General features: G+C 47.4%; 1 protein-coding gene across 3 annotated transcripts in view; it reads left to right on the top strand.

The window, feature by feature from the left end:
* Window positions 1–26,549, top strand: part of DPYSL5 (dihydropyrimidinase like 5) — a 118,090-nt gene that overhangs the window by 23,018 nt on the left and 68,523 nt on the right. For 2 of the 3 annotated variants that reach the window (XM_073673653.1, XM_073673655.1), the window contains exon 2: window positions 25,001–25,265. In XM_073673653.1, the coding sequence (XP_073529754.1) occupies window positions 25,005–25,265 (261 nt within the window). In that variant the 5' untranslated portion in view covers window positions 25,001–25,004. Of the gene's footprint in view, window positions 1–19,938; window positions 20,065–25,000; window positions 25,266–26,549 lie in introns of those variants that run through there. The other variant, XM_073673654.1, reaches the window with a different exon arrangement.

The following is a 26,549-nucleotide window of genomic DNA, read 5'->3' as shown; positions in this document are numbered from 1 at the left end:
TGTATTATACTCCAGAGCTGCACTCACTATTCTGCTGGTGCAGTCACTGTGTACATACATTACATTACTGATCCTGAGTTACATCCTGTATTATACTCCAGAGCTGCACTCACTATTCTGCTGGTGCAGTCACTGTGTACATACATTACATTACTGATCCTGAGTTACATCCTGTATTATACTCTAGAGCTGCACTCACTATTCTGCTGGTGCACTCACTGTGTACATACATTACATTACTGATCCTGAGTTACATCCTGTATTATACTCCAGAGCTGCACTCACTATTCTGCTGGTGCACCCACTGTGTTCATACATTACATTACTGATCCTGAGTTACATCCTGTATTATACTCTAGAGCTGCACTCACTATTCTGCTGGTGCAGTCACTGTGTACATACATTACATTACTGATCCTGAGTTACATCCTGTATTATACTCCAGAGCTGCACTCACTATTCTGCTGGTGCACCCACTGTGTTCATACATTACATTACTGATCCTGAGTTACATCCTGTATTATACTCTAGAGCTGCACTCACTGTTCTGCTGGTGCAGTCACTGTGTACATACATTACATTACTGATCCTGAGTTACCTCCTGTATTATACTCCAGAGCTGCACTCACTATTCTGCTGGTGCACTCACTGTGTACATACATTACATTACTGATCCTGAGTTACCTCCTGTATTATACTCCAGAGCTGCACTCACTATTCTGCTGGTGCAGTCACTGTGTACATACATTACTGATCCTGAGTTACCTCCTGTATTATACTCCAGAGCTGCACTCACTGTTCTGCTGGTGCATTCACTGTGTACATACATTACATTACTGATCCTGAGTTACATCCTGTATTATACTCCAGAGCTGCACTCACTATTCTGCTGGTGCAGTCACTGTGTACATATATTACATTACTGATCCTGAGTTACCTCCTGTATTATACTCCAGAGCTGCACTCACTATTCTGCTGGTGCAGTCACTGTGTACATACATTACATTACTGATCCTGAGTTACATCCTGTATTATACTCCAGAGCTGCACTCACCATTCTGCTGGTGCAGTCACTGTGTACATACATTACATTACTGATCCTGAGTTACCTCCTGTATTATACTCCAGAGCTGCACTCACTATTCTGCTGGTGCAGTCACTGTGTACATTACATTACTGATCCTGAGTTACATCCTGTATTATACTCCAGAGCTGCACTCACTATTCTGCTAGTTCAGTCACTGTGTACATACATTACATTACTGATCCTGAGTTACATCCTGTATTATACTCCAGAGCTGCACTCACTATTCTGCTGGTGCAGTGAGTGTGTACATACATTACATTACTGATCCTGAGTTACATCCTGTATTATACTCTAGAGCTGCACTCACTATTCTGCTGGTGCAGTCACTGTGTACATACATTACATTACTGATCCTGAGTTACATCCTGTATTATACTCCAGAGCTGCACTCACTATTCTGCTGGTGCACCCACTGTGTTCATACATTACATTACTGATCCTGAGTTACATCCTGTATTATACTCTAGAGCTGCACTCACTGTTCTGCTGGTGCAGTCACTGTGTACATACATTACATTACTGATCCTGAGTTACCTCCTGTATTATACTCCAGAGCTGCACTCACTATTCTGCTGGTGCACTCACTGTGTACATACATTACATTACTGATCCTGAGTTACCTCCTGTATTATACTCCAGAGCTGCACTCACTATTCTGCTGGTGCAGTCACTGTGTACATACATTACTGATCCTGAGTTACCTCCTGTATTATACTCCAGAGCTGCACTCACTGTTCTGCTGGTGCATTCACTGTGTACATACATTACATTACTGATCCTGAGTTACATCCTGTATTATACTCCAGAGCTGCACTCACTATTCTGCTGGTGCAGTCACTGTGTACATATATTACATTACTGATCCTGAGTTACCTCCTGTATTATACTCCAGAGCTGCACTCACTATTCTGCTGGTGCAGTCACTGTGTACATACATTACATTACTGATCCTGAGTTACATCCTGTATTATACTCCAGAGCTGCACTCACCATTCTGCTGGTGCAGTCACTGTGTACATACATTACATTACTGATCCTGAGTTACCTCCTGTATTATACTCCAGAGCTGCACTCACTATTCTGCTGGTGCAGTCACTGTGTACATTACATTACTGATCCTGAGTTACATCCTGTATTATACTCCAGAGCTGCACTCACTATTCTGCTAGTTCAGTCCCTGTGTACATACATTACATTACTGATCCTGAGTTACATCCTGTATTATACTCCAGAGCTGCACTCACTATTCTGCTGGTGCAGTGAGTGTGTACATACATTACATTACTGATCCTGAGTTACCTCCTGTATTATACTCCAGAGCTGCACTCACTATTCTGCTGGTGCAATCACTGTGTACATACATTACATTACTGATCCTGAGTTACCTCCTGTATTATACTCCAGAGCTGGGCTCACTATTCTGCTGGTGCAGTCACTGTGTACATATATTACATTACTGATCCTGAGTTACATCCTGTATTATACTCCAGAGCTGCACTCACTATTCTGCTGGTGGAGTCACTGTGTACATACATTACATTACTGATCCTGAGTTACATCCTGTATTATACTCCAGAGCTGCACTCACTATTCTGCTGGTGCAGTCACTGTGTACATACATTACATTACTGATCCTGAGTTACATCCTGTATTATAGCCCAGAGCTGCACTCACTGTGTACATACATTACATTACTGATCCTGAGTTACATCCTGTATTATACTCCAGAGCTGCACTCACTATTCTGCTGGTGCAGACACTGTGTACATACATTACATTACTGATCCTGAGTTACATCCTGTATGATACTCCAGAGCTGCACTCACTATTCTGCTGGTGCAGTCACTGTGTACATACATTACATTACTGATCCTGAGTTACCTCCTGTATTATACTCCAGAGCTGCACTCACTATTCTGCTGGTGCAGTCACTGTGTACATACATTACATTACTGATCCTCAGTTACATCCTGTATTATACTCCAGAGCTGCACTCACTATTCTGCTGGTGCAGTCACTCTGTACATACATTACATTACTGATCCTGAGTTACATCCTGTATTATACTCCAGAGCTGCACTCACTATTCTGCTGGTGTAGTCACTGTGTACATACATTACATTACTGATCCAGAGTTACCTCCTGTATTATACTCCAGAGCTGCACTCACTATTCTGCTGGTGCAGTCACTGTGTACATACATTACATTACTGATCCTGAGTTACATCCTGTATTATACTCCAGAGCTGCACTCTCTATTCTGCTGGTGCAGTCACTGTGTACATACATTTCATTACTGATCCTGAGTTACATCCTGTATTATCCTCCAGAGCTGCACTCACTATTCTGCTGGTGGAGTCACTGTGTACATACATTACATTACTGATCCTGAGTTACATCCTGTATTATACCCAAGAGCTGCACTCACTATTCTGCTGGTGCAGTCACTGTGTACATACATTACATTACTGATCCTGAGTTACCTCCTGTATTATACTCCAGAGCTGCACTCACTATTCTGCTGGTGCAGTCACTGTGTACATACATTACATTACTGATCCTGAGTTACATCCTGTATTATACTCCAGAGCTGCACTCACTATTCTGCTGGTGCAGACACTGTGTACATACATTACGTTACTGATCCTGAGTTACATCCTGTATTATACTCCAGAGCTGCACTCACTATTCTGCTGGTGCAGTCACTGTGTACATACATTACATTACTGATCCTGAGTTACCTCCTGTATTATACTCCAGAGCTGCACTCACTATTCTGCTGGTGCAGTCACTGTGTACATACATTACATTACTGATCCTGAGTTACCTCCTGTATTATACTCCAGAGCTGCACTCACTATTCTGCTGGTGCAGTCATTGTGTTCATACATTACATTACTGATCCTGAGTTACCTCCTGTATTATACTCCAGAGCTGCACTCGCTATTCTGCTGGTGCAATCACTGTGTACATACATTACATTACTGATCCTGAGTTACATCCTGTATTATACTCCAGACCTGCACTCACTATTCTGCTGGTGCAGTCACTGTGTACATACATTACTGATCCTGAGTTACATCCTGTATTATACTCCAGAGCTGCACTCACTATTCTGCTGGTGCAGTCACTGTGTACATACATTACATTACTGATCCTGAGTTACATCCTGTATTATACTCCAGAGCTGCACTCACTATTCTGCTGGTGCAGTCACTGTGTACATACATTACATTACTGATCCTGAGTTACATCCTGTATTATACTCCAGAGCTGCACTCACTATTCTGCTGGTGCAGTCACTGTGTACATACATTACATTACTGATCCTGAGTTACATCCTGTATTATACTCCAGAGCTGCACTCACTATTCTGCTGGTGCAGTCACTGTGTACATACATTACATTACTGATGCTGAGTTACACCCTGTATTATACTCCAGAGCTGCACTCACTATTCTGCTGGTGCAGTCACTGTGTACATACATTACATTACTGATCCTGAGTTACATCCTGTATTATACTCCAGAGCTGCACTCACTATTCTGCTGGTGCAGACACTGTGTACCTACATTACATTACTGATCCTGAGTTACATCCTGTATTATACTCCAGAGCTGCACTCTCTATTCTGCTGGTGCAGTCACTGTGTACATACATTACTGATCCTGAGTTACATCCTGTATTATACTCCAGAGCTGCACTCACTATTCTGCTGGTGCAGTCACTGTGTACATAAATTACATTACTGATCCTGAGTTACCTCCTGTATTATACTCCAGAGCTGCACTCACTATTCTGCTGGTGCAGTCACTGTGTACTTACATTACATTACTGATCCTGAGTTACATCCTGTATTATACTCCAGAGCTGCACTCACTATTCTGCTGGTGCAGTCACTGTGTACATACATTACATTACTGATCCTGAGTTACATCCTGTATTATACTCCAGAGCTGCACTCACTATTCTGCTGGTGCAGTCACTGTGTACATACATTACATTACTGATCCTGAGTTACATCCTGTATTATACTCCAGAGCTGCACTCACTATTCTGCTGGTGCAGTCACTGTGTACATACATTACATTACTGATCCTGAGTTACATCCTGTATTATACTCCAGAGCTGCACTCACTATTCTGCTGGTGCAGTCACTGTGTACATACATTACATTACTGATCCTGAGTTACATCCTGTGTTATACTCCAGAGCTGCACTCACTATTCTGCTGGTGCAGTCACTGTGTACATACATTACATTACTGATCCTGAGTTACATCCTGTATTATACTCTAGAGCTGCACTCACTATTCTGCTGGTGCACTCACTGTGTACATACATTACATTACTGATCCTGAGTTACATCCTGTATTATACTCCAGAGCTGCACTCACTATTCTGCTGGTGCACCCACTGTGTTCATACATTACATTACTGATCCTGAGTTACATCCTGTATTATACTCTAGAGCTGCACTCACTATTCTGCTGGTGCAGTCACTGTGTACATACATTACATTACTGATCCTGAGTTACATCCTGTATTATACTCCAGAGCTGCACTCACTATTCTGCTGGTGCAGTGAGTGTGTACATACATTACATTACTGATCCTGAGTTACATCCTGTATTATACTCCAGAGCTGCACTCACTGTTCTGCTGGTGCAGTCACTGTGTACATACATTACATTACTGATCCTGAGTTACCTCCTGTATTATACTCCAGAGCTGCACTCACTATTCTGCTGGTGCAATCACTGTGTACATACATTACATTACTGATCCTGAGTTACCTCCTGTATTATACTCCAGAGCTGGGCTCACTATTCTGCTGGTGCAGTCACTGTGTACATACATTACATTACTGATCCTCAGTTACATCCTGTATTATACTCCAGAGCTGCACTCACTATTCTGCTGGTGGAGTCACTGTGTGCATACATTACTGATCCTGAGTTACATCCTGTATTATCATCCAGAGCTGCACTCACTATTCTGCTGGTGCAGTCACTGTTTACATACATTACATTACTGATCCTGAGTTACATCCTGTATTATACTCCAGAGCTGCACTCTCTATTCTGCTGGTGCAGTCACTGTGTACATACATTACATTACTGATCCTGAGTTACATCCTGTATTATACCCAAGAGCTGCACTCACTATTCTGCTGGTGCAGTCACTGTGTACATACATTACATTACTGATCCTGAGTTACCTCCTGTATTATACTCCAGAGCTGCACTCACTATTCTGCTGGTGCAGTCACTGTGTACATACATTACATTACTGATCCTGAGTTACATCCTGTATTATACTCCAGAGCTGCACTCACTGTTCTGCTGGTGCAGTCACTGTGTACATACATTACATTACTGATCCTGAGTTACCTCCTGTATTATACTCCAGAGCTGCACTCACTATTCTGCTGGTGCAATCACTGTGTACATACATTACATTACTGATCCTGAGTTACCTCCTGTATTATACTCCAGAGCTGGGCTCACTATTCTGCTGGTGCAGTCACTGTGTACATTACATTACTGATCCTGAGTTACCTCCTGTATTATACTCCAGAGCTGCACTCACTATTCTGCTGGTGCAATCACTGTGTACATACATTACATTACTGATCCTGAGTTACGTCCTGTATTATACTCCAGAGCTGCACTCACTATTCTGCTGGTGGAGTCACTGTGTACATACATTACATTACTGATCCTGAGTTACCTCCTCTATTATACTCCAGAGCTGCACTCTCTATTCTGCTGGTGCAGTCACTGTGTACATACATTACATTACTGATCCTGAGTTACCTCCTGTATTATACTCCAGAGCTGCACTCACTATTCTGCTGGTGCAGTCACTGTGTACATACATTACTGATCCTGAGTTACCTCCTGTATTATACTCCAGAGCTGCACTCACTGTTCTGCTGGTGCATTCACTGTGTACATACATTACATTACTGATCCTGAGTTACATCCTGTATTATACTCCAGAGCTGCACTCACTATTCTGCTGGTGCAGTCACTGTGTACATATATTAGATTACTGATCCTGAGTTACCTCCTGTATTATACTCCAGAGCTGCACTCACTATTCTGCTGGTGCAGTCACTGTGTACATACATTACATTACTGATCCTGAGTTACATCCTGTATTATACTCCAGAGCTGCACTCACCATTCTGCTGGTGCAGTCACTGTGTACATACATTACATTACTGATCCTGAGTTACATCCTGTATTATACTCCAGAGCTGCACTCACTGTTCTGCTAGTGCAGTCACTGTGTACATACATTACTGATCCTGAGTTACATCCTATATTATACTCCAGAGCTGCACTCACTATTCTGCTGGTGCAGTCACTGTGTACATACATTACTGATCCTGAGTTACATCCTGTATTATACTCCAGAGCTGCACTCACTATTCTGCTGGTGCAGTCACTGTGTACATACATTACATTACTGATCCTGAGTTACCTCCTGTATTATACTCCAGAGCTGCACTCACTATTCTGCTGGTGCAGTCACTGTGTACATACATTACATTACTGATCCTGAGTTACCTCCTGTATTATACCCCAGAGCTGCACTCACTATTCTGCTGGTGCAGTCACTGTGTACATACATTACATTACTGATCCTGAGTTACATCCTGTATTATACTCCAGAGCTGCACTCACTATTCTGCTGGTGCAGTCACTGTGTACATACATTACATTACTGATCCTGAGTTACATCCTGTATTATACTCCAGAGCTGCACTCACTATTCTGCTGGTGCAGTCACTGTGTACATACATTACATTACTGATCCTGAGTTACATCCTGTATTATACTCCAGAGCTCCACTCACTATTCTGCTGGTGCAGTCACTGTATACATACATTACATTACTGATCCTGAGTTACCTCCTGTATTATACCCCAGAGCTGCACTCACTATTCTGCTGGTGCAGTCACTGTGTACATACATTACATTACTGATCCTGAGTTACATCCTGTATTATACTCCAGAGCTGCACTCACTATTCTGCTGGTGCAGTCACTGTGTACATACATTACATTACTGATCCTGAGTTACATCCTGTATTATACTCCAGAGCTGCACTCACTATTCTGCTGGTGCAGTCACTGTGTACATACATTACATTACTGATCCTGAGTTACATCCTGTATTATACTCCAGAGCTGGGCTCACTGTTCTGCTGGTGCAGTCACTGTGTATATACAGGGTGTAACTCAGGGTCAGTAATGTATTTTACCCCAGAGCTGCGCTCGTTGATCCTGGTCACAGCCCTTTGTATCTCCAGTACTGAGGGTCAGCCATGTGCTGTGTTTGACGCTCGGTTCCTGCTCCCCGGTGTTGGCGCCTGCAGACATCTTTGGGATGAGCGCTGCTGTGTGGATTAGCTGTGCTGTCAGTGCCGGTGGTGACAGGTGTGTGAGGCCTGTGGAGAGGGAGCCCCGTCTCACTGATGAGGGGGTTGGGGATGTTTTCGTCCCTCCTGACATTCTTTGTTGAGGTTGGGGTGGTCCTGGGAGCAGCTGCTCGGGAGGGGACATGTGCAGCCAGTGTTGGACGAGGCCCAGCTTGCAGCTGATGGCTCCTCTGAAGATGACGGTGCATAGATGCTCCTCTGACAATGGCAGCCATAGAGTCCCAGGAGGGGGCCGCCGAGGTGCTGGGGATGAGGGGCTCTGTGTACTGTGGTGGTCAGAGATTGCAGTAGTCCGTGGTCCTGCTCTCAACTGTCTGGGGTACATGGGTCGGAATGGTGGATTTCTCCTCTCCTCTCTCATCTGTTTGGGGGGGGGGTTGTCGTGAACAGGGCTGTGGAGTCGGTAAGCCAAACCTCCCACTCCTCAATTTCCAGAACTCCGACTACAACTCCGACTACAACTCCGACTACAACTCCGACTACAACTCCGACTACAACTCCGACCCCCTCATACTCCGACTACAACTCCGACTACAACTCCGACTACAACTCCGACCCCCTCATACTCCGACTACAACTCCGACTACAACTCCGACTACAACTCCGACTACAACTCCGACCCCCTCATACTCCGACTACAACTCCGACCCCCTCATACTCCGACTACAACTCCGACTACAACTCCGACTACAACTCCGACTACAACTCCGACCCCCTCATACTCCGACTACAACTCCGACCCCCTCATACTCCGACTACAACTCCGACCCCCTCATACTCCGACTACAACTCCGACTACAACTCCGACTACAACTCCGACTACAACTCCGACCCCCTCATACTCCGACTACAACTCCGACTACAACTCCGACTACAACTCCGACCCCCTCATACTCCGACTACAACTCCGACTACAACTCCGACTACAACTCCGACTACAACTCCGACCCCCTCATACTCCGACTACAACTCCGACTACAACTCCGACTACAACTCCGACTACAACTCCGACTACAACTCCGACCCCCTCATATTCCGACTACAACTCCGACTACAACTCCGACTACAACTCCGACCCCCTCATACTCCGACTACAACTCCGACTACAACTCCGACTACAACTCCGACTACAACTCCGACCCCCTCATACTCCGACTACAACTCCGACTACAACTCCGACTACAACTCCGACCCCCTCATACTCCGACTACAACTCCGACCCCCTCATACTCCGACTACAACTCCGACTACAACTCCGACTCCGACCCCCTCATACTTGGCTCATGTGTAAGTGATGAATTTCCCGCAGCACAGATTCATCTCAGTAAAGTCCAGACCCCGAGATCAGGAACAGGACGGACATTTATAGGACATTTCATAACTTTCCCAAACTCTTATGAAACAATATTCCCCATAAACTGCATTGAACGACTGCACCCAATTTTAGGAGTCGGATTCGGTCCGTTTTATTCTGACTCCACCAAAATGGACTCCGACTCTACAGGCCTGGTCGTGAAGACCCCACCGTATGGTGATTCTACGGCTTTGGGTCGGGGGCTGCTCCCACCAGATGTTGGGTTTCCATATTTGTCACAACTATTACGTTTCTATTTTACTGGGATCTAACAATGATTTAAAATTCTGATCCTGGGAAAAATCAGCCTCATGTGAGGAATGTGCACAGGGCATTGTGGTACTTGTAGTGTTTTACCTGTTCTTTGGAGTAGCAGACAGCAATTCCTATTTAATCTATATATATAATTTTCTTATCCCGTCTGTCTTTCTGTCTGTCTTTCTGTCTGTCTTTCTGTCTGTCTTTCTGTCTGTCTCTGTCTGTCTGTCTCTGTCTGTCTGTCTTTCTGTCTGTCTTTCTGTCTGTCTGTCTGTCTGTCTCTGTCTGTCTGTCTGTCTCTGTCTGTCTTTCTGTCTGTCTGTCTGTCTTTCTGTCTGTCCTGGAAATCCCGCATCGCTCATTGGTCCGGCCGCGGCCAATCAGCGACGCGGGTTTTGAGAAAAAGATGGCGGCCGTTAGCGGCTCATCTGCAGGACGGAGGTCAGCGGCGATGCAGCCGGGAGATGAGGCGGCGCGAGGCGCTCATCTCCTGGCTGCTTGCACCAAAAGGACCCCGACCGGCGGCGCCGCTGACCTCCATGCGGCTACCGTCAGGATATCAGTGGCTTGGCCCGCTGATCTCCCGACGGCTAGTGTGAATGGAGGACCGGGGAGCGGCGCCGCCGGTCGGGATACTTCTGCTGCGAGCAGCCGCTCATCTCTCGGCTTCTCGCAGCGGAAGTACCCGCACAGGCAGCGACGCTCCCCGGTCCTCGCTAATACGATTCGCTGATTGGTCGCAGCCGCCGGCCGACCACGACCAATCAGCGAGATTGGCGCCAAATGTAAACACCGCTCTGCTGATTGCTCCCAGTCGGCCGGATACATATTCTAGAATACCCGATGCGGTAGAATCGGGCCGCCATCTAGTCTTTAATATAAGTGATGATGTCACTAGATGGATGATGCTGGTGAACAGGCCGGTGCCGTCCCCAAACTCGTAGAAGTTGATTCCAATAAAAGTTTGTTAGAGTAGAATAGTGATGATGTCATAGTGTGATGTCACTGCACAGGGATCTGTGATCATGCAGTGGTCGGATGTCATTGCTGGGCTCATCAGAAGAGTGTGGACCCTTTATACTGTCACAGGATGATCTCCTCATGGTGTGATGTCAGAAGTTCCTTGGGAAAAGCATGTCGGGGTTTGATGTGTGATCCCTTTGGTCTGTAAGGGCAGTCTAACAATGATGTAATAGTGTGATGTCACTGACGGGTTGTTCGAGCAGAACAGTGATGATGTCACGGTGACAAGTAATCGTTGATCTGTTGGACTGGACCGGTGATGATGTCATACTTTGATGTGAGGAGAATTTATACCCGAATACCTTTACACCAGCATTAGATACCAGAAACCTCTTAGCGGCCTTCATTATTAGCGGGAGGGATCCTGAAAACTCTTCCTGTCGCGTGTTCTTATTGTCTCTGTGTATGACGCCACGGCAGGTGAACTGCTTGTGATTCTCGTGAAGGAGACGTCCCGGTGCGGTTGCTGTTGACGTCCCGGTGCGGTTGCTGTTGACGTCCCGGTGCGGTTGCTGTTGACGTCCCGGTGCTGTTGCTGTTGACGTCCCGGTGCTGTTGCTGTTGACGTCCCGGTGCGGTTGCTGTTGACGTCCCGGTGCGGTTGCTGTTGACGTCCCGGTGCGGTTGCTGTTGACGTCCCGGTGCGGTTGCTGTTGACGTCCCGGTGCGGTTGCTGTTGACGTCCCGGTGCGGTTGCTGTTGACGTCCCGGTGCTGTTGCTGTTGACGTCCCGGTGCTGTTGCTGTTGACGTCCCGGTGCGGTTGCTGTTGACGTCCCGGTGCGGTTGCTGTTGACGTCCCGGTGCGGTTGCTGTTGACGTCCCGGTGCGGTTGCTGTTGACGTCCCGGTGCGGTTGCTGTTGACGTCCCGGTGCGGTTGCTGTTGACGTCCCGGTGCGGTTGCTGTTGACGTCCCGGTGCGGTTGCTGTTGACGTCCCGGTGCGGTTGCTGTTGACGTCCCGGTGCGGTTGCTGTTGACGTCCCGGTGCGGTTGCTGTTGACGTCCCGGTGCGGTTGCTGTTGACGTCCCGGTGCGGTTGCTGTTGACGTCCCGGTGCTGTTGACGTTGCTGTTGACGTCCCGCTGCTGTTGACGTTGCTGTTGACGTCCCGCTGCTGTCGCTGTTGACGTCCCGCTGCTGTCGCTGTTGACGTCCCGCTGCGGTCGCTGTTGACGTCCCGCTGCGGTCGCTGTTGACGTCCCGCTGCGGTCGCTGTTGACGTCCCGCTGCTGTCGACGTTGCTGTTGACGTCCCGCTGCTGTCGACGTTGCTGTTGATGTTACTGTTGACGTCCCGGCGCTGCTGCTTTTGCTGTCCTGGTGCTTTTGCTGTCCTGGTGCTTTTGCTGTCCTGGTGCTTTTGCTGTCCTGGTGCTTTTGCTGTCCTGGTGCTTTTGCTGTCCCGGCGCTGGTGTTGCGGTCGACGTCCCGGCGCTGGTGCTGCATAAAATCGGAGTGTCCAGCCCGGCCGCCATCCTCCTCCATCCCACACGTATCAGTGTGCAGAGAATATCTGTACTGACTCCAGTCTGGCATTGGGCAGGGCGCAGCGGTGGCCGGCAGATCGCTGGTCTGGACGAGGATGGACGCTCGCTCCGCTCCTGATTGCTCTGCAGACGTCTTCTTTTTTCTTGGCCTCTGGCGGCCATTACCGGCTGCAGTGCTTTGTGGGTATATTGCAGGTTGCCTTGTTAGTGGTGCTTTAAAGATGATGTATAACATCCGGGTATCCGAGCCGTACTGCCCCAGTTCTCCGCTGTGTACAGATGTATCTAGGTCAGGATTTGCTGCGCGGCCCGTCCTCGCGTTACCAGATACCTGGATACATTTTTCTTCCATCGTTATATATACGTATATTTTTTTCAGAATACTTAAGTATGAATGAATTGTGGGCAGGAGAGAATGCGCCCAAAAAATGGTCCTGGAAAGAGGTTGTAAAAAAACTGGGAAAATATAATACTCCTGATCCGCGGCCGCTCACACAGACAGTGCAGCAAACCTTTAGCTTTTTTATATTATAGGCAGCCGTCGTTGTGCAGCTCTCTCTGCCCCTCTAACAGCGGAGACGCCCAGCACAACTCTACTTCAGCAGTGCGCTGTCTGTACAATGCATAAATTTGTACACCCTGCACTAATACTTTGTTGCAGTCGCCTGTGAATTTCTGACAGCTTTCAGTCTTTTTGGGTCGGGGTCTATCACCGCGGCACATCTAGAGTTGGCGATCTTTGACCTCTCCTCCTTGCAGCAGCTCCATATCTGTCAGATTATGGGGGCATGTCCTGTGTACAGCGCCCTCTTCAGGTCACCACAGATTGTAACTTGGGTTCAGATCTGGGCTCGGGCTGCGCCGTTCCAGAACTTCTATGTTCATCTGAAGAAGCCGTTCTCTTGGTGATTTGGAGGTCGCTTAGGAGCGTTGTTGCGCTGAAAGGTGAAATTCATCTTCAGCTTTTTAGCAGAGACCTGAAGGTTTTGTTGTAAAATTGACTGATATTTGGACCGGTCCATAATTCCCTCCACCTTCACTAAAGCCCTAGTTCCAGCTGCCAAAAATCAGCTCCAAAACACAATGCTGCCTCCACCATGCCTCACTGTGGGGATGGTGAACTTCTTGCACCTTTTAGAATTAGGGCCAAAAAGTTCCCCCTCTGTCTCATCAGACATAACACATTTTCATGCTTTTGCAGACTTGATAGAGGTTTTAGCAGAACACAACCGAGACTGGGTATTTTTTTTTTTTTTTGTACGAAAAGGCTTCCTTCTTGCCACCCAACCCCACAGGTCTGACAAGAAAAATACCGAAGATTGTTGTCGCATGCAGTACACAACCAGGACTGTTCAGAAATTCCTGCAGCTCCTTTAATGTTGCTGTCGATCTCTAGGCAGTCTCTTGTAATAATATATTTGTCTTCTGATCAATTTCTGAGGGACGTCCAGTTCTAGGTAATGTCACTGTTGTTCCAAATTGAAAATGAATCTGTCAGCAGATTTTTGCTATGCAATCAGAGAGCACCATAATGTAGAGACAGCGACACTGATTCCAACGATATGTCACTTACTGGGCTGCTTGCTGTAGTTTTGATAAAATCACTTGTATCAGCAGGAGATTATCACTGGAGGACTAGTAAACCTGCTGACAGGCAGTCAAGCATATTCATGAGCTCTTTTTTATTTTGTGTGCACTGTACATTTGCAGAAAGCGACCAATCAGAGGTGTGGGCGGGGTTATACATAGCTCAGCAATCAGAGAACTGCTAGATCTGCAGCAGATAAAACAGTGATTGTATCAAAATGACAGCAAGCAGTTAAGTAAGTGACACATCACCGGAATCTGGGTCTCTGTCTCTATATCATGTTGTTCTTAGATGGGGAGCAAAAACCTGGCGACAGATTCCCTTTAAGGACCTTTTAAGGCTCTGTTATTGTGCAGTTTTAGAGACACTGTAGTGACTGATCCTATGCTCAGCGACTGGAACGAAGCTAATGTGGTGCCCATTTTCAGAAAAGGGCTCTTGGTCTTTCCTGAGTAATTATAGAACAGTAAGCTTAAGGCTGCGTGCCCACTCTGCGTTTTTCAAGCGTTTTTGCCGCAGAATTTCCGCAGCGAAAACGCTTAAAAAAAACGCTTGGTAATACGTGCCCCATGGTCCACAATGATAATCCGCATGTGCTGTGCACATGCTGCGGAAATTTCCCCTGCGGATTATCATTGCGGAAAAAAACGCAGCATGTCCATTAATTTTGCGGACACGCAGCGTAATCGCCGCCATTGACTTGCATTGAATCGCTTAATATCCGCATGACTACATGTGCACATGCAGATATCATGCGGTTCAATGTGCGGATGGTACCCAGGTCTGGAGAAGAGCAGATTCTCATCCAGACCCAGGTACCATAGAACCTATAAAAAAAAAAAAAAGAATTTAAAATAAACATTATACTCACCTTCCGATGGCCCCCGGTCTCCTATATGATGCGTCCTGGCTCCCCGGCGGCTCGCGATGGTCTAAAAGGACCTGCCATGACGTCATTTAGTCATGTGACGGGTCACGCGACCGCTGGCGCGTGACCTGTCATATGACTAAATGACGTCATAGAAGGTCCTTTTACACCCCAGCGAGCTGTACAAGAGACTGGACGCAGCGGAGAAAAGACAGGGGCCATCAGAAGGCGAGTATAATGTGTTTTTTTTTATTATTTTTTACCATTTTAATTCTTTTTTTTTTTCAACTATTAACTTGGTCACACACATATATATATGTGATGCTAAAATCACTTGGAAAAGCGCTTGACAAACGCTTCTACCTGGCAGGAAAAACGCATATAACATCCGCATGCATTTTTCCTGCCAGGGAGATGCGGAAAAAATCTGCAGCATTTCTGCATTGTGGGCACTTAGCCTTAAGGGGTATTTTCAAGTTGTCTCTTGAGAAGTTCAGTCCTACAAAGTCTGCTTAGCACACAGGGATAAGGTATTTGAACAAGCATCCAGCTCAGACAGTGAGAGTGGAGAGCTGAGATTAGCAGACCTGCTGTGAAAGCTTCTTGCTGGTGATTTATAACTGCATCTCTGCAGAAGCTGCGAGGCTAGCAGTTAATCGCTGTATAGAAATCAATGGGTTGGGGAGAGCTGGCCGGGATGACAGGAGTTAACTCCTCTCTTAGTATAGATAGACCTTATGACTACAGGGGGCAACTGTGCAAAGGAGTTTCACAATGTCCCATTTTGACGCCTACTAGGTAAATTTAAAGGGGTTGTACAGGCTTGTCGTGAAAGTTACCCTGTGTGACTGCAGGCTCCTGAATCTTCAGTGCGCACATAGACAGAATTTGCCGGTGGCGAGAGCGGGCGGTCATGTGACTGAAGACATGCATTTTTCGACTAGACGTGCGCAGCCGCGATTTGAGGATTCAGAAGCATGCAATCACACAGAGTAACTGCAGACTTCATGACAAACGTGGATAACCCTTTTATGGTCCATAAAATTAGAAATTGAGGTTTTGGTGAATGACTGGTGCGCTGAGTGGTCTTCGGTTGTAAGTGCTGGGCCCACTAGTATTCAACCTGTTTATTAACGATGTAGACGATGGGATTGATAGGGCGGGATAGAAATGTTCAATCTCCAGAGGATACAAGGAGGCGCTCCCTCCACCTGGAGAAAGAAATATTCAATCTCCAGAGGATACAAGGAGGCGCTCCCTCCACCTGGAGAAAGAAATGTTCAATCTCCAGAGGATACAAGGAGGCGCTCCCTCCACCTGGAGAAAGAAATATTCAATCTCCAGAGGATACAAGGAGGCGCTCCCTCCACCTGGAGAAAGAAATGTTCAATCTCCAGAGGATACAAGGAGGCGCTCCCTCCACCTGGAGAAAGAAATGTTCAATCTCCAGAGGATACAAGGAGGCGCTCCCTCCACCTGGAGAAAGAAATATTCAATCTCCAGAGGATACAAGGAGGCGCTCCCTCCACCTGGAGAAAGAAATGTTCAATCTCCAGAGGATACAAGGCTTCTTACCATGAGTACGATTAATCTGTGGAATAGTCAACCTCAGGAGCAGGATCTAGCTCTAACGCAATTTTTTTTTCTGAATGTTTAGTCCAATAGATCCCTCAGGAGGAAAATATCTGCTCTTTTGGGACAGGACGGATCATGCCTTGCGATTGTTCATGTACTACTACCCTTTGTCCTCTTTCATTCCTCGGTTGAAGTTGGACATTTGTCTTTTTTCAACCATATTGACCATGAAACTATTACCCTACTGGGTGTTGGATTAATCTTTGCTCTGGGATTGTTACGGTGCGGTGTGTTGTATTCCTAGCTCTGGGATTATTACGGTGCGGTGTGTTGTATTCCTAGCTCTGGGATTATTACGGTGCGGTGTGTTGCATTCCTAGCTCTGGGATTATTACGGTGCGGTGTGTTGCATTCCTAGCTCTGGGATTATTACGGTGCGGTGTGTTGCATTCCTAGCTCTGGGATTATTACGGTGCGGTGTGTTGTATTCCTAGCTCTGGGATTATTACGGTGCGGTGTGTTGTATTCCTAGCTCTGGGATTATTACGGTGCGGTGTGTTGCATTCCTAGCTCTGGGATTATTACGGTGCCGTGTGTTGCATTCCTAGCTCTGGGATTATTACGGTGCCGTGTGTTGTATTCCTAGCTCTGGGATTATTACGGTGCGGTGTGTTGTATTCCTAGCTCTGGGATTATTACGGTGCCGTGTGTTGTATTCCTAGCTCTGGTATTATTACGGTGCGATGTGTTGTATTCCTAGCTCTGGGATTATTACGGTGCGGTGTGTTGCATTCCTAGCTCTGGGATTATTACGGTGTGGTGTGTTGTATTCCTAGCTCTGGGATTATTACGATGCCGTGTGTTGTATTCCTAGCTCTGGGATTATTACGGTGCGGTGTGTTGTATTCCTAGCTCTGGGATTATTACGATGCCGTGTGTTGTATTCCTAGCTCTGGGATTATTACGGTGTGGTGTGTTGTATTCCTAGCTCTGGGATTATTACGGTGTGGTGTGTTGTATTCCTAGCTCTGGGATTATTACGGTGCGGTGTGTTGCATTCCTAGCTCTGGGATTATTACGGTGCGGTGTGTTGCATTCCTAGCTCTGGGATTATTACGGTGCGGTGTGTTGTATTCCTAGCTCTGGGATTATTACGGTGCGGTGTGTTGTATTCCTAGCTCTGGGATTATTACGGTGCGGTGTGTTGTATTCCTAGCTCTGGGATTATTACGGTGCGGTGTGTTGTATTCCTAGCTCTGGGATTATTACGGTGCGGTGTGTTGTATTCCTAGCTCTGGGATTATTACGGTGCGGTGTGTTGCATTCCTAGCTCTGGGATTATTACGGTGCGATGTGTTGTATTCCTAGCTCTGGGATTATTACGGTGCGGTGTGTTGTATTCCTAGCTCTGGGATTATTACGGTGCCGTGTGTTGCATTCCTAGCTCTGGGATTATTACGGTGCGGTGTGTTGTATTCCTAGCTCTGGGATTATTACGGTGCGGTGTGTTGCATTCCTAGCTCTGGGATTATTACGGTGCGGTGTGTTGTATTCCTAGCTCTGGGATTATTACGGTGCGGTGTGTTGTATTCCTAGCTCTGGGATTATTACGGTGCGGTGTGTTGCATTCCTAGCTCTGGGATTATTACGGTGCGGTGTGTTGCATTCCTAGCTCTGGGATTATTACGGTGCCGTGTGTTGTATTCCTAGCTCTGGGATTATTACGGTGCCGTGTGTTGTATTCCTAGCTCTGGGATTATTACGGTGCGGTGTGTTGCATTCCTAGCTCTGGGATTATTACGGTGCGGTGTGTTGTATTCCTAGCTCTGGGATTATTACGGTGCGGTGTGTTGTATTCCTAGCTCTGGGATTATTACGGTGCCGTGTGTTGTATTCCTAGCTCTGGGATTATTACGGTGCGGTGTGTTGCATTCCTAGCTCTGGGATTATTACGGTGCGGTGTGTTGTATTCCTAGCTCTGGGATTATTACGGTGCGGTGTGTTGTATTCCTAGCTCTGGGATTATTACGGTGCCGTGTGTTGTATTCCTAGCTCTGGGATTATTACGGTGCGGTGTGTTGCATTCCTAGCTCTGGGATTATTACGGTGCGGTGTGTTGTATTCCTAGCTCTGGGATTATTACGGTGCGTGTGTTATAGTATTCTCATCTCTGGGATTATTATAGTGATATTATGGGGAGATGCCAGAGTACTTTACAGTCAGAGCAGTGATAGATACTGCGAAGAATATTGGATTTATAATTCCATGTCAATAATTGTGTCCTATTTGGCAGAGGATTATAAAGCCCCCTTCAGTGTGCCGTTGTAACAGGGCACCTAGCAGCTGCAGGGTGGTGGGTCAAGAGACAATGAGTGAAAAATATCACACCTCTAGTCAGCTCAACTCAGGACAAAAGACCTGCTGCCGTGTGATCCCAAGCCATGTGGTTTTTGTTAGAACCCTCCTGTTTGTTTTTTCCATCTTGTGTTTTGCGGTCACGTGACCATCTACCTTTATATTCTAGCTCCGCCCTTTTGGCTGTGCTGGACTTCAGTGTTTGACCGTTTCTCTAGCCAGGTGCTTCGGTGCCTTTCTCTGTCAGTACGCTTGTCCCTTCTGGGACCTCTAGTACCTTTTTGTCAGTTTGTCTTTTTGTGCTCTGCAACAACTTCTCTGGTTAGGAGGTGTCCCATTTTTGTTCCAGTCCTTAGTTCTTTTAGGGACTCCTTCCTTTATGCTATAGGTCTTCGTTCCGACTAGCCGAGGACTAAGGCGGGTTTGTTCGCTAGGAACAGGCAGCCCGCTACATCGTAGGGATTCAGCTTAGTCTTACTGTAGGGACAGCTTTCCCCTATCTTTCCTTAGTATTTGTTGCAGATCATAACAGTTTTCCTTTAGTTAGACAGATAGGAATTCCATAATGTGTTATTGAAATACTAGCCATACATCAAATAGATTTCTGAAATCCCGAGGACATGGTGAATGTCTCGACACCGTTTAGCACATAGGGATAGGGAGATGCACAACCATTCGGAAATCCATAGGACCGCTGTGTTTAGTATCCACGCATAGCGGGGACCCGGCTGGATCCGATGACACCAGAACCTTCTCCCTAGGACCGTCCATTAAGTAGTTATGACCCATCTTAGTTTCTGGAGTTTATAGCTGCTAGGGGTGGCGATTTAGGTCCTGCCCAGGGGACAGGAGGGGGGTGACCCAGAGGGGTTAAGAGCTCCTGCAACTCTTGCCCTGGTGCTTTTTTCTCTGGGAGGTCACAACGACACATCGTGTGGAAGAAGTCATGCAACGGAGGGAACCAGAAGCCTCCCGTGTGGCAGCCCTCCCCTGCAAGCCAGGCTTTTCATCTGACTGGTAACTGACTCTTAATATCTGCATACTTTTGAACCACTACTATAGTAATAACTGGTGGCGGCTGTACCGGGCTGATAAGGTTCTGTTTCACTGGGGTCAGTGAGAGGGGCCTCTCAGCCTGTCAGGGGTGTGAGCGAGTGTGGTGCCACGTCAGTGACCGAGTGGGCCACCCCTTCTCACTCTCGGTACCTTCCTGAACACGTGAGAACAGGGGGTGTCTGTGTAGAACGGTTTCAGTCTGACCTTGTGTGTTCCCGAGAGATTGCAGAACGTCACGTTGGTGCAAAGTGCAGATCCGTATCACGTGACCTGTCTGACTTAATAGCGGCATCAGGCGGAAGGCGTAGTGGAGATCCTTCACAGATACCATGGGGAGATGTCAGAGTACTTTACAGTCGGAGCAGTGACAAAAACAATGGGGAGATGTCAGCGTACTTTAGAGTAATTTTTTATTGCTTACTGCAAAGTCAAAAGTTTACATACGGGTTCTCCGGTTTCCTCCCATACCCCCAAAGACATACTGATAGGGAATGTAGATTGTAAGCCCCAATGGGGACAGTGCCAATAATGTCTGTGAATTGTAAAACGCTGCGGAATATGTTGGCGCTATATAAATAAAAAGATTATTATTACTGTGCCTTTAAACAATTCTGGACTGCCCATATGATGATGTCAGGTGTTTGGAAGTTTTTTTTGCAACATCTGAGTTAATTAGAGACACACCTGTGGATGTATTTTAATGCACACCTGAAACACACTGCTTCTTTGTGTAGCATCATGGGAAAGACTAAAGAAATCAGCCAAGATATCAGGAAGAGAACTGTGGACTTGCGCAAGTCTGGCTCATCCTTGGGTACAATTTCAAGATACCTGAAGGTGCCTCGTTCATCTGCACAAACAGTTATACGCAAGTACAAACAAGATGGGAATGTCCAGCCATCATACCGCTCAGGAAGGAGACGGGTTCTGTGTCCCAGAGATGAACGTGCTTTGGTCCGATATGCACATCAACCCAAGGACAAAAGCAAAAGACCTTGTGAAGATGATGGTGGAAGCTGGTAAGATTGTGTCAATATCCACAGTGAAACGAGTACTGTATCAACATGGGCTGAAAGGCCACTCTGCCAGGAAGAAGCCATTACTCCAAAAGAAACAAAAAAAAGCCAGATTAATGTTTGAAATGCACACAGGAACAAAGACCTTAGACCTTAATTTTTGGAGACATGTCCTGTGATCTGATGAAACTAAAATTGAACATTTTGGGCATAATGACCATTGTTACATTTTGGAGGAAAAAGGGAGAAGCTTGGAAGCCTAAAAACACCATCCCAACTGTGAAACATGGGGGTGGCAGAATCATGTTGTGGGGTTGTTTTGCTGCAGGAGGGACTGGTGCACTTCACAAAATAGATGGCATCATCAGAAAAGAAGATTATGTGGCAATACTGAAGCAACATCTCAAGACATCATCCAGGAAGTTACAGCTTGGGCAGAAATGGGTCTTCCAAATGGACAATGACCCAAAGCATACTGCCAAAATGGTAACAAAGTGGCTTAAGGATAACAAAGTCAATGTTTTGGAGTCTCCATCACAAAGCCCTGATCTCAATCCTATTGAAAGTTTATGGGCAAAGCTGAAAAGACTGCGAGCCCCGAGCAAGGCGACCTACACACCGGGATCAGTGACACCAGTTTTGTCAGGAGGAATCGGCCCAAATTCCGACCAACTATTGTGAGAAGCTTGTGGAAGGAGATCCCAAACGTGTGACCCAAGTCATTCAGTGTAAGGGCAATGGCACCAAATACTAATGAAATATATGTAAACTTTTGACTTTGCAGTAAGTAATAAAAATGCCTTAAAACATTCTCTCTCTCTCATTATTCTGACATTTGGCAAATATTAAACATTATGGTAAAATCCTAATTGTCCTAAAACGGGAAAGGTTTATTCTGATTTCATGTCAGATATTGAGAATAACCTGCAGATGTGTCTTTATATATAGTGGATGGAAACTTCTGGTTCTGACTGTAGCTGGAGGAATGTGCTGCTCTGTTTCTCCGATGGTATTTGATAGACACTTACATTTCTAGATTACACCAGAAGTGCAATAGTTGACAGCCTCGTGATGGTCTGCAGTCACCCGGGGTTGTGCTAGCTTTCACCTCGGACTGCGTCTATTAGGGTTGTCAGCTTTGATCACAGACTGGCGGTGATGGGGATGATCGGCCTGCCGCAGGCGTCTTCCGTGCAGATCATCTTCTGTCTGTTGTGTCATATACATTGTGTTCATGGGAAGAAGAATCTCCATGCAGTCCAGGAATCTGACTGATGCGTAACCACATGTCACTACCAGATCCTGACTTCCTTCATGTCATGTCGCATGCTCCAGTCACCTCCAGAGCTGCATTCCCTCCTTTTCTCCGCCGTCGTTCACGTACCTTGCAGGACTCTGCAGGACTCCGTGTGTAAAGGTTTCTTCTTCCTCTGCTGAGTTAGATGTTTGCTGAATCTTTTATCCGTAAGTCTTTATGGATGCTGCTGGTGTAGTCAGGACTCGCTGCGGACCTGTGAGCGATTTTTCTCGTTTGTTGGGTCATTTAGAGGACAGATCTATCTGCTGCTGTACCAGGTTCATTCATTTGCATTCATTTAATACAAAATTTATGAGTCCTTATTCGGTGTGCAGTTAGGCCCTGTTCACACTGTTTTCTGCAGGTGGGTTCGAACATTCCACTTGAAGCGCTGAAGGGGCTGTAGACTGCAATGACACTAACTGCTTGTTCATACGGGTCTAGAAATGTAGTCTGCCTCGTTTCTATGCCCATGTGAACTAATGGACACCTTCAGAAATAACCCAAAAATTGAGTGTCATTGCAGTCTATGGCCCCTTCAGGGGTTCGTCTGTATCCCGCTTTTAGGGGGCTTCAGGTGCAACACCTGAACATACTGCAGAATACACCGTGTGAGCACAGCTTTAAGTATTTGTATCTCCACATCTTGTTGAATATACAGCACATCATCCCTAGATTTCAGTCTACAATGTCTTGGACATGGAGATTTGTGAGTTTCGAATTCTTCTTGGCTTGTCCTGTGTTGTTTTGTAGACATGTTGGCTTTCTCTTAGGGTTGTAGATGTAGAAGTATTGCGCTATACTGATGCCTTCTGAATCAGGTGTCGCTCCTCTGGCGCCTTCTGGACAGACTGTTGTTTTTTCTGACATCTTGTGGATGAGGTATCACTCCTCTGGCACCTTGTGGATGAGGTATCACTCCTCTGGCACCTTGTGGATGAGGTATCACTCCTCTGGCACCTTGTGGATGAGGTATCACTCCTCTGGCACCTTGTGGATGAGGTATCACTCCTCTGGCACCTTGTGGATGAGGTATCACTCCTCTGGCACCTTGTGGATGAGGTATCACTCCTCTGGCACCTTGTGGATGAGGTATCACTCCTCTGGCACCTTGTGGATGAGGTGTCGCTATTCTGATGCCTTGTGGACAATGTGGCGCTATACTGATGCCTTCTGAATCAGGTGTCGCTCCTCTGGCGCCTTCTGGACGGACTGTTGTTTATCTGACATCTTGTGGATGAGGTGTGGCTCCTCTGGCGCTATGTGGATGAGTTGTCGCTTCTCTGATGTCTTGTGGATGAGGTGCTGCTCTTCTGACTCCTTGTGGACGAGGTGTCGCTTCTCTGGTGTCCTGTGGACGAGGTGTCGCTTCTCTGGTGTCCTGTGGACGAGGTGTGGCTTCTCTTCTCTGGTGCCTTGTGGACGAGGTGTCGCTTCTCTGGTGTCCTGTGGACGAGGTGTCGCTTCTCTGGTGTCCTGTGGACGAGGTGTGGCTTCTCTTCTCTGGTGCCTTGTGGACGAGGTGTGGCTTCTCTGGTGCCTTGTGGACGAGGTGTGGCTTCTCTGATACCTTGTGGGCGAGGTGTGGCTTCTCTGATACCTTGTAGATGAGGTGTGGCTTCTCTGGTGCCTTGTAGACGAGGTGTGGCTTCTCTGGTGCCTTGTGGACGAGGTGTGGCTTCTCTGGTGCCTTGTGGACGAGGTGTGGCTTCTCTGGTGCCTTGTGGACGAGGTGTGGCTTCTCTGGTGCCTTGTGGACGAGGCGTGGCTTCTCTGATACCTTGTAGACGAGGTGTGGCTTCTCTGGTGCCTTGTGGACGAGGTGTGGCTTCTCTGGTGCCTTGTGGACGAGGTGTGGCTTCTCTGGTGCCTTGTGGACGAGGTGTGGCTTCTCTGGTGCCTTGTGGGCGAGGCGTGGGTTCTCTGGTGCCTTGTGGATGAGGTGTGGCTTCTCTGGTGCCTTGTGGATGAGGTGTGGCTTCTCTGGTGCCTTGTAGACGAGGTGTGGCTTCTCAGGTGCCTTTTGGACCAGATTTAGCTTCTCTGGTGCTATTTGTGATTTGTGCTTTCTTGGTGAAGTCTACACGAGTTTTGTTCAGGAGAATCATGCAGTCCTTATTGTTGACTTAGCTCCTGGTTGTTGAATGTTCCTAGACTCCTCTGTTTTGGATTGTACTTGGTGATGTCTCTTTGAGAAAGTTGTCTTTTTCTTGGGGTGTCTGAGGGAACACTAGGCCATGACAGATACATTTTGGGGAAAGCTCTGTGCATCCCTTGGTCCTTTCAGGGGGTCCTGTAGACCTCATGCTCTTGCCTGATATGTGGTACCATAAATAGAAGCTAGTCTTGTTTTGCTAATGTCCTTTATGCTCATTAATTCAAGTGACAATAATTCACTGCCGGCAGTAAATCTTAGAAGTTCAGGTTTTGGCCTTCCAAAAGTGGACTGGTCACTGCCTGATGTATGCGCAGAACCTTCATCTCCTGAAATACTTTGTGCTGCTGAGAGCCCTGCAATAGCTACCTATGTTACATAACTGGATTATCATAGGTCCTTCTAAAGCCTTGTCCATTTCTCTTCCAGAGCCATGCATGCCAATGCGACCAGTGTCCGGATCCTCATTAAAGGGGGTAAGGTGGTGAACGATGACTGTACCCAAGAAGCCGACGTGTACATCGAGAACGGGATCATCCAGCAGGTGGGACGGGAGCTGATGATACCTGGAGGGGCGAAAGTCATTGATGCCACTGGAAAGCTTGTCATCCCGGGTGGAATAGACACCAGCACCCACTTCCATCAGACCTTCATGAATGCTACCTGCATGGACGACTTCTACAACGGCACGAAGGTAGGAGTTACTCTACGTATCGGCATCCCTGGTGTCTGCCGTTATCACCACCTCCTGATTTTATTGTCGTGTCGCTCAGTATCTTCAACCATGTCTAATGCTCCAGTCACCTCCAGAGCTGTACTCCCCTTACTCTCCATCTATAAGCTCTTGTATCTAGCTGCTGTATAGCATTGTGGAGGATGTAAGGACCAGCGGCACGGCACACAAGTGTGACCGGGGACAATCACATCTCCTACAACCCAAGAGAACATGTGCGGCTCTTACAGCTATTATCTGACTGTGAGAAGTCCCCTGTGACCCAGCACTGAGTATTAATGGGGGTCCTGAGTGCAGACCCCTCTCTAACCAGCAAACGCCCTGATACATTGTATCAACCTGTGTTCTCGGATAGGATGGTTCAATATGCCCCCCCCCCCCCAAATCTATGCCGAAATCTGATTACTTGCCAGCCCCAAACCTGTGGCTGCACCACTGAATGCCCCAGTGGGATGTCTGCCGGAGGCTGCACCACTGAATGCCCCAGCGGGATGTCTGCCGGAGGCTGCACCACTGAATGCCCCAGTGGGATGTCTGCCGGAGGCTGCACCGCTGAATACCCCAGTGGGATGTCTGCCTGAGGCTGCACCGCTGAATGCCCCAGTGGGATGTCTGCCTGAGGCTGCACCACTGAATGCCCCAGTGGGATGTCTGCCTGAGGCTGCACCACTGAATGCCCCAGTGGGATGTCTGCCTGAGGCTGCACCGCTGAATGCCCTAGTGGGATGTCTGCCTGAGGCTGCACCGCTGAATGCCCCAGTGGGATGTCTGCCTGAGGCTGCACCACTGAATGCCCCAGTGGGATGTCTGCCTGAGGCTGCACCGCTGAATGCCCCAGTGGGATGTCTGCCGGAGGCTGCACCGCTGAATGCCCCAGTGGGATGTCTGCCTGAGGCTGCACCGCTGAATGCCCCAGCGGGATGTCTGCCTGAGGCTGCACCACTGAATGCCCCAGTGGGATGTCTGCCTGAGGCTGCACCACTGAATGCCCAGTGGGATGTCTGCCGGAGGCTGCACCTCTGAATGCCCCAGTGGGATGTCTGCCGGAGGCTGCACCTCTGAATGCCCCAGTGGGATGTCTGCCTGAGGCTGCACCACTGAATGCCCCAGTGGGATGTCTGCCTGAGGCTGCACCGCTGAATGCCCCAGTGGGATGTCTGCCTGAGGCTGCACCGCTGAATGCCCCAGCGGGATGTCTGCCGGAGGCTGCACCACTGAATGCCCCAGTGGGATGTCTGCCTGGGG

This window comes from Phyllobates terribilis, unplaced genomic scaffold (assembly GCF_046119375.1).
Source record: "Phyllobates terribilis strain yellow unplaced genomic scaffold, ASM4611937v1 Scaffold_3__8_contigs__length_932513732, whole genome shotgun sequence".
Classification (NCBI taxonomy): domain Eukaryota; kingdom Metazoa; phylum Chordata; class Amphibia; order Anura; family Dendrobatidae; genus Phyllobates; species Phyllobates terribilis.
Note: the sequence above shows the minus strand (reverse complement) of the source record. Positions and strands in the feature narration are given on the sequence as shown.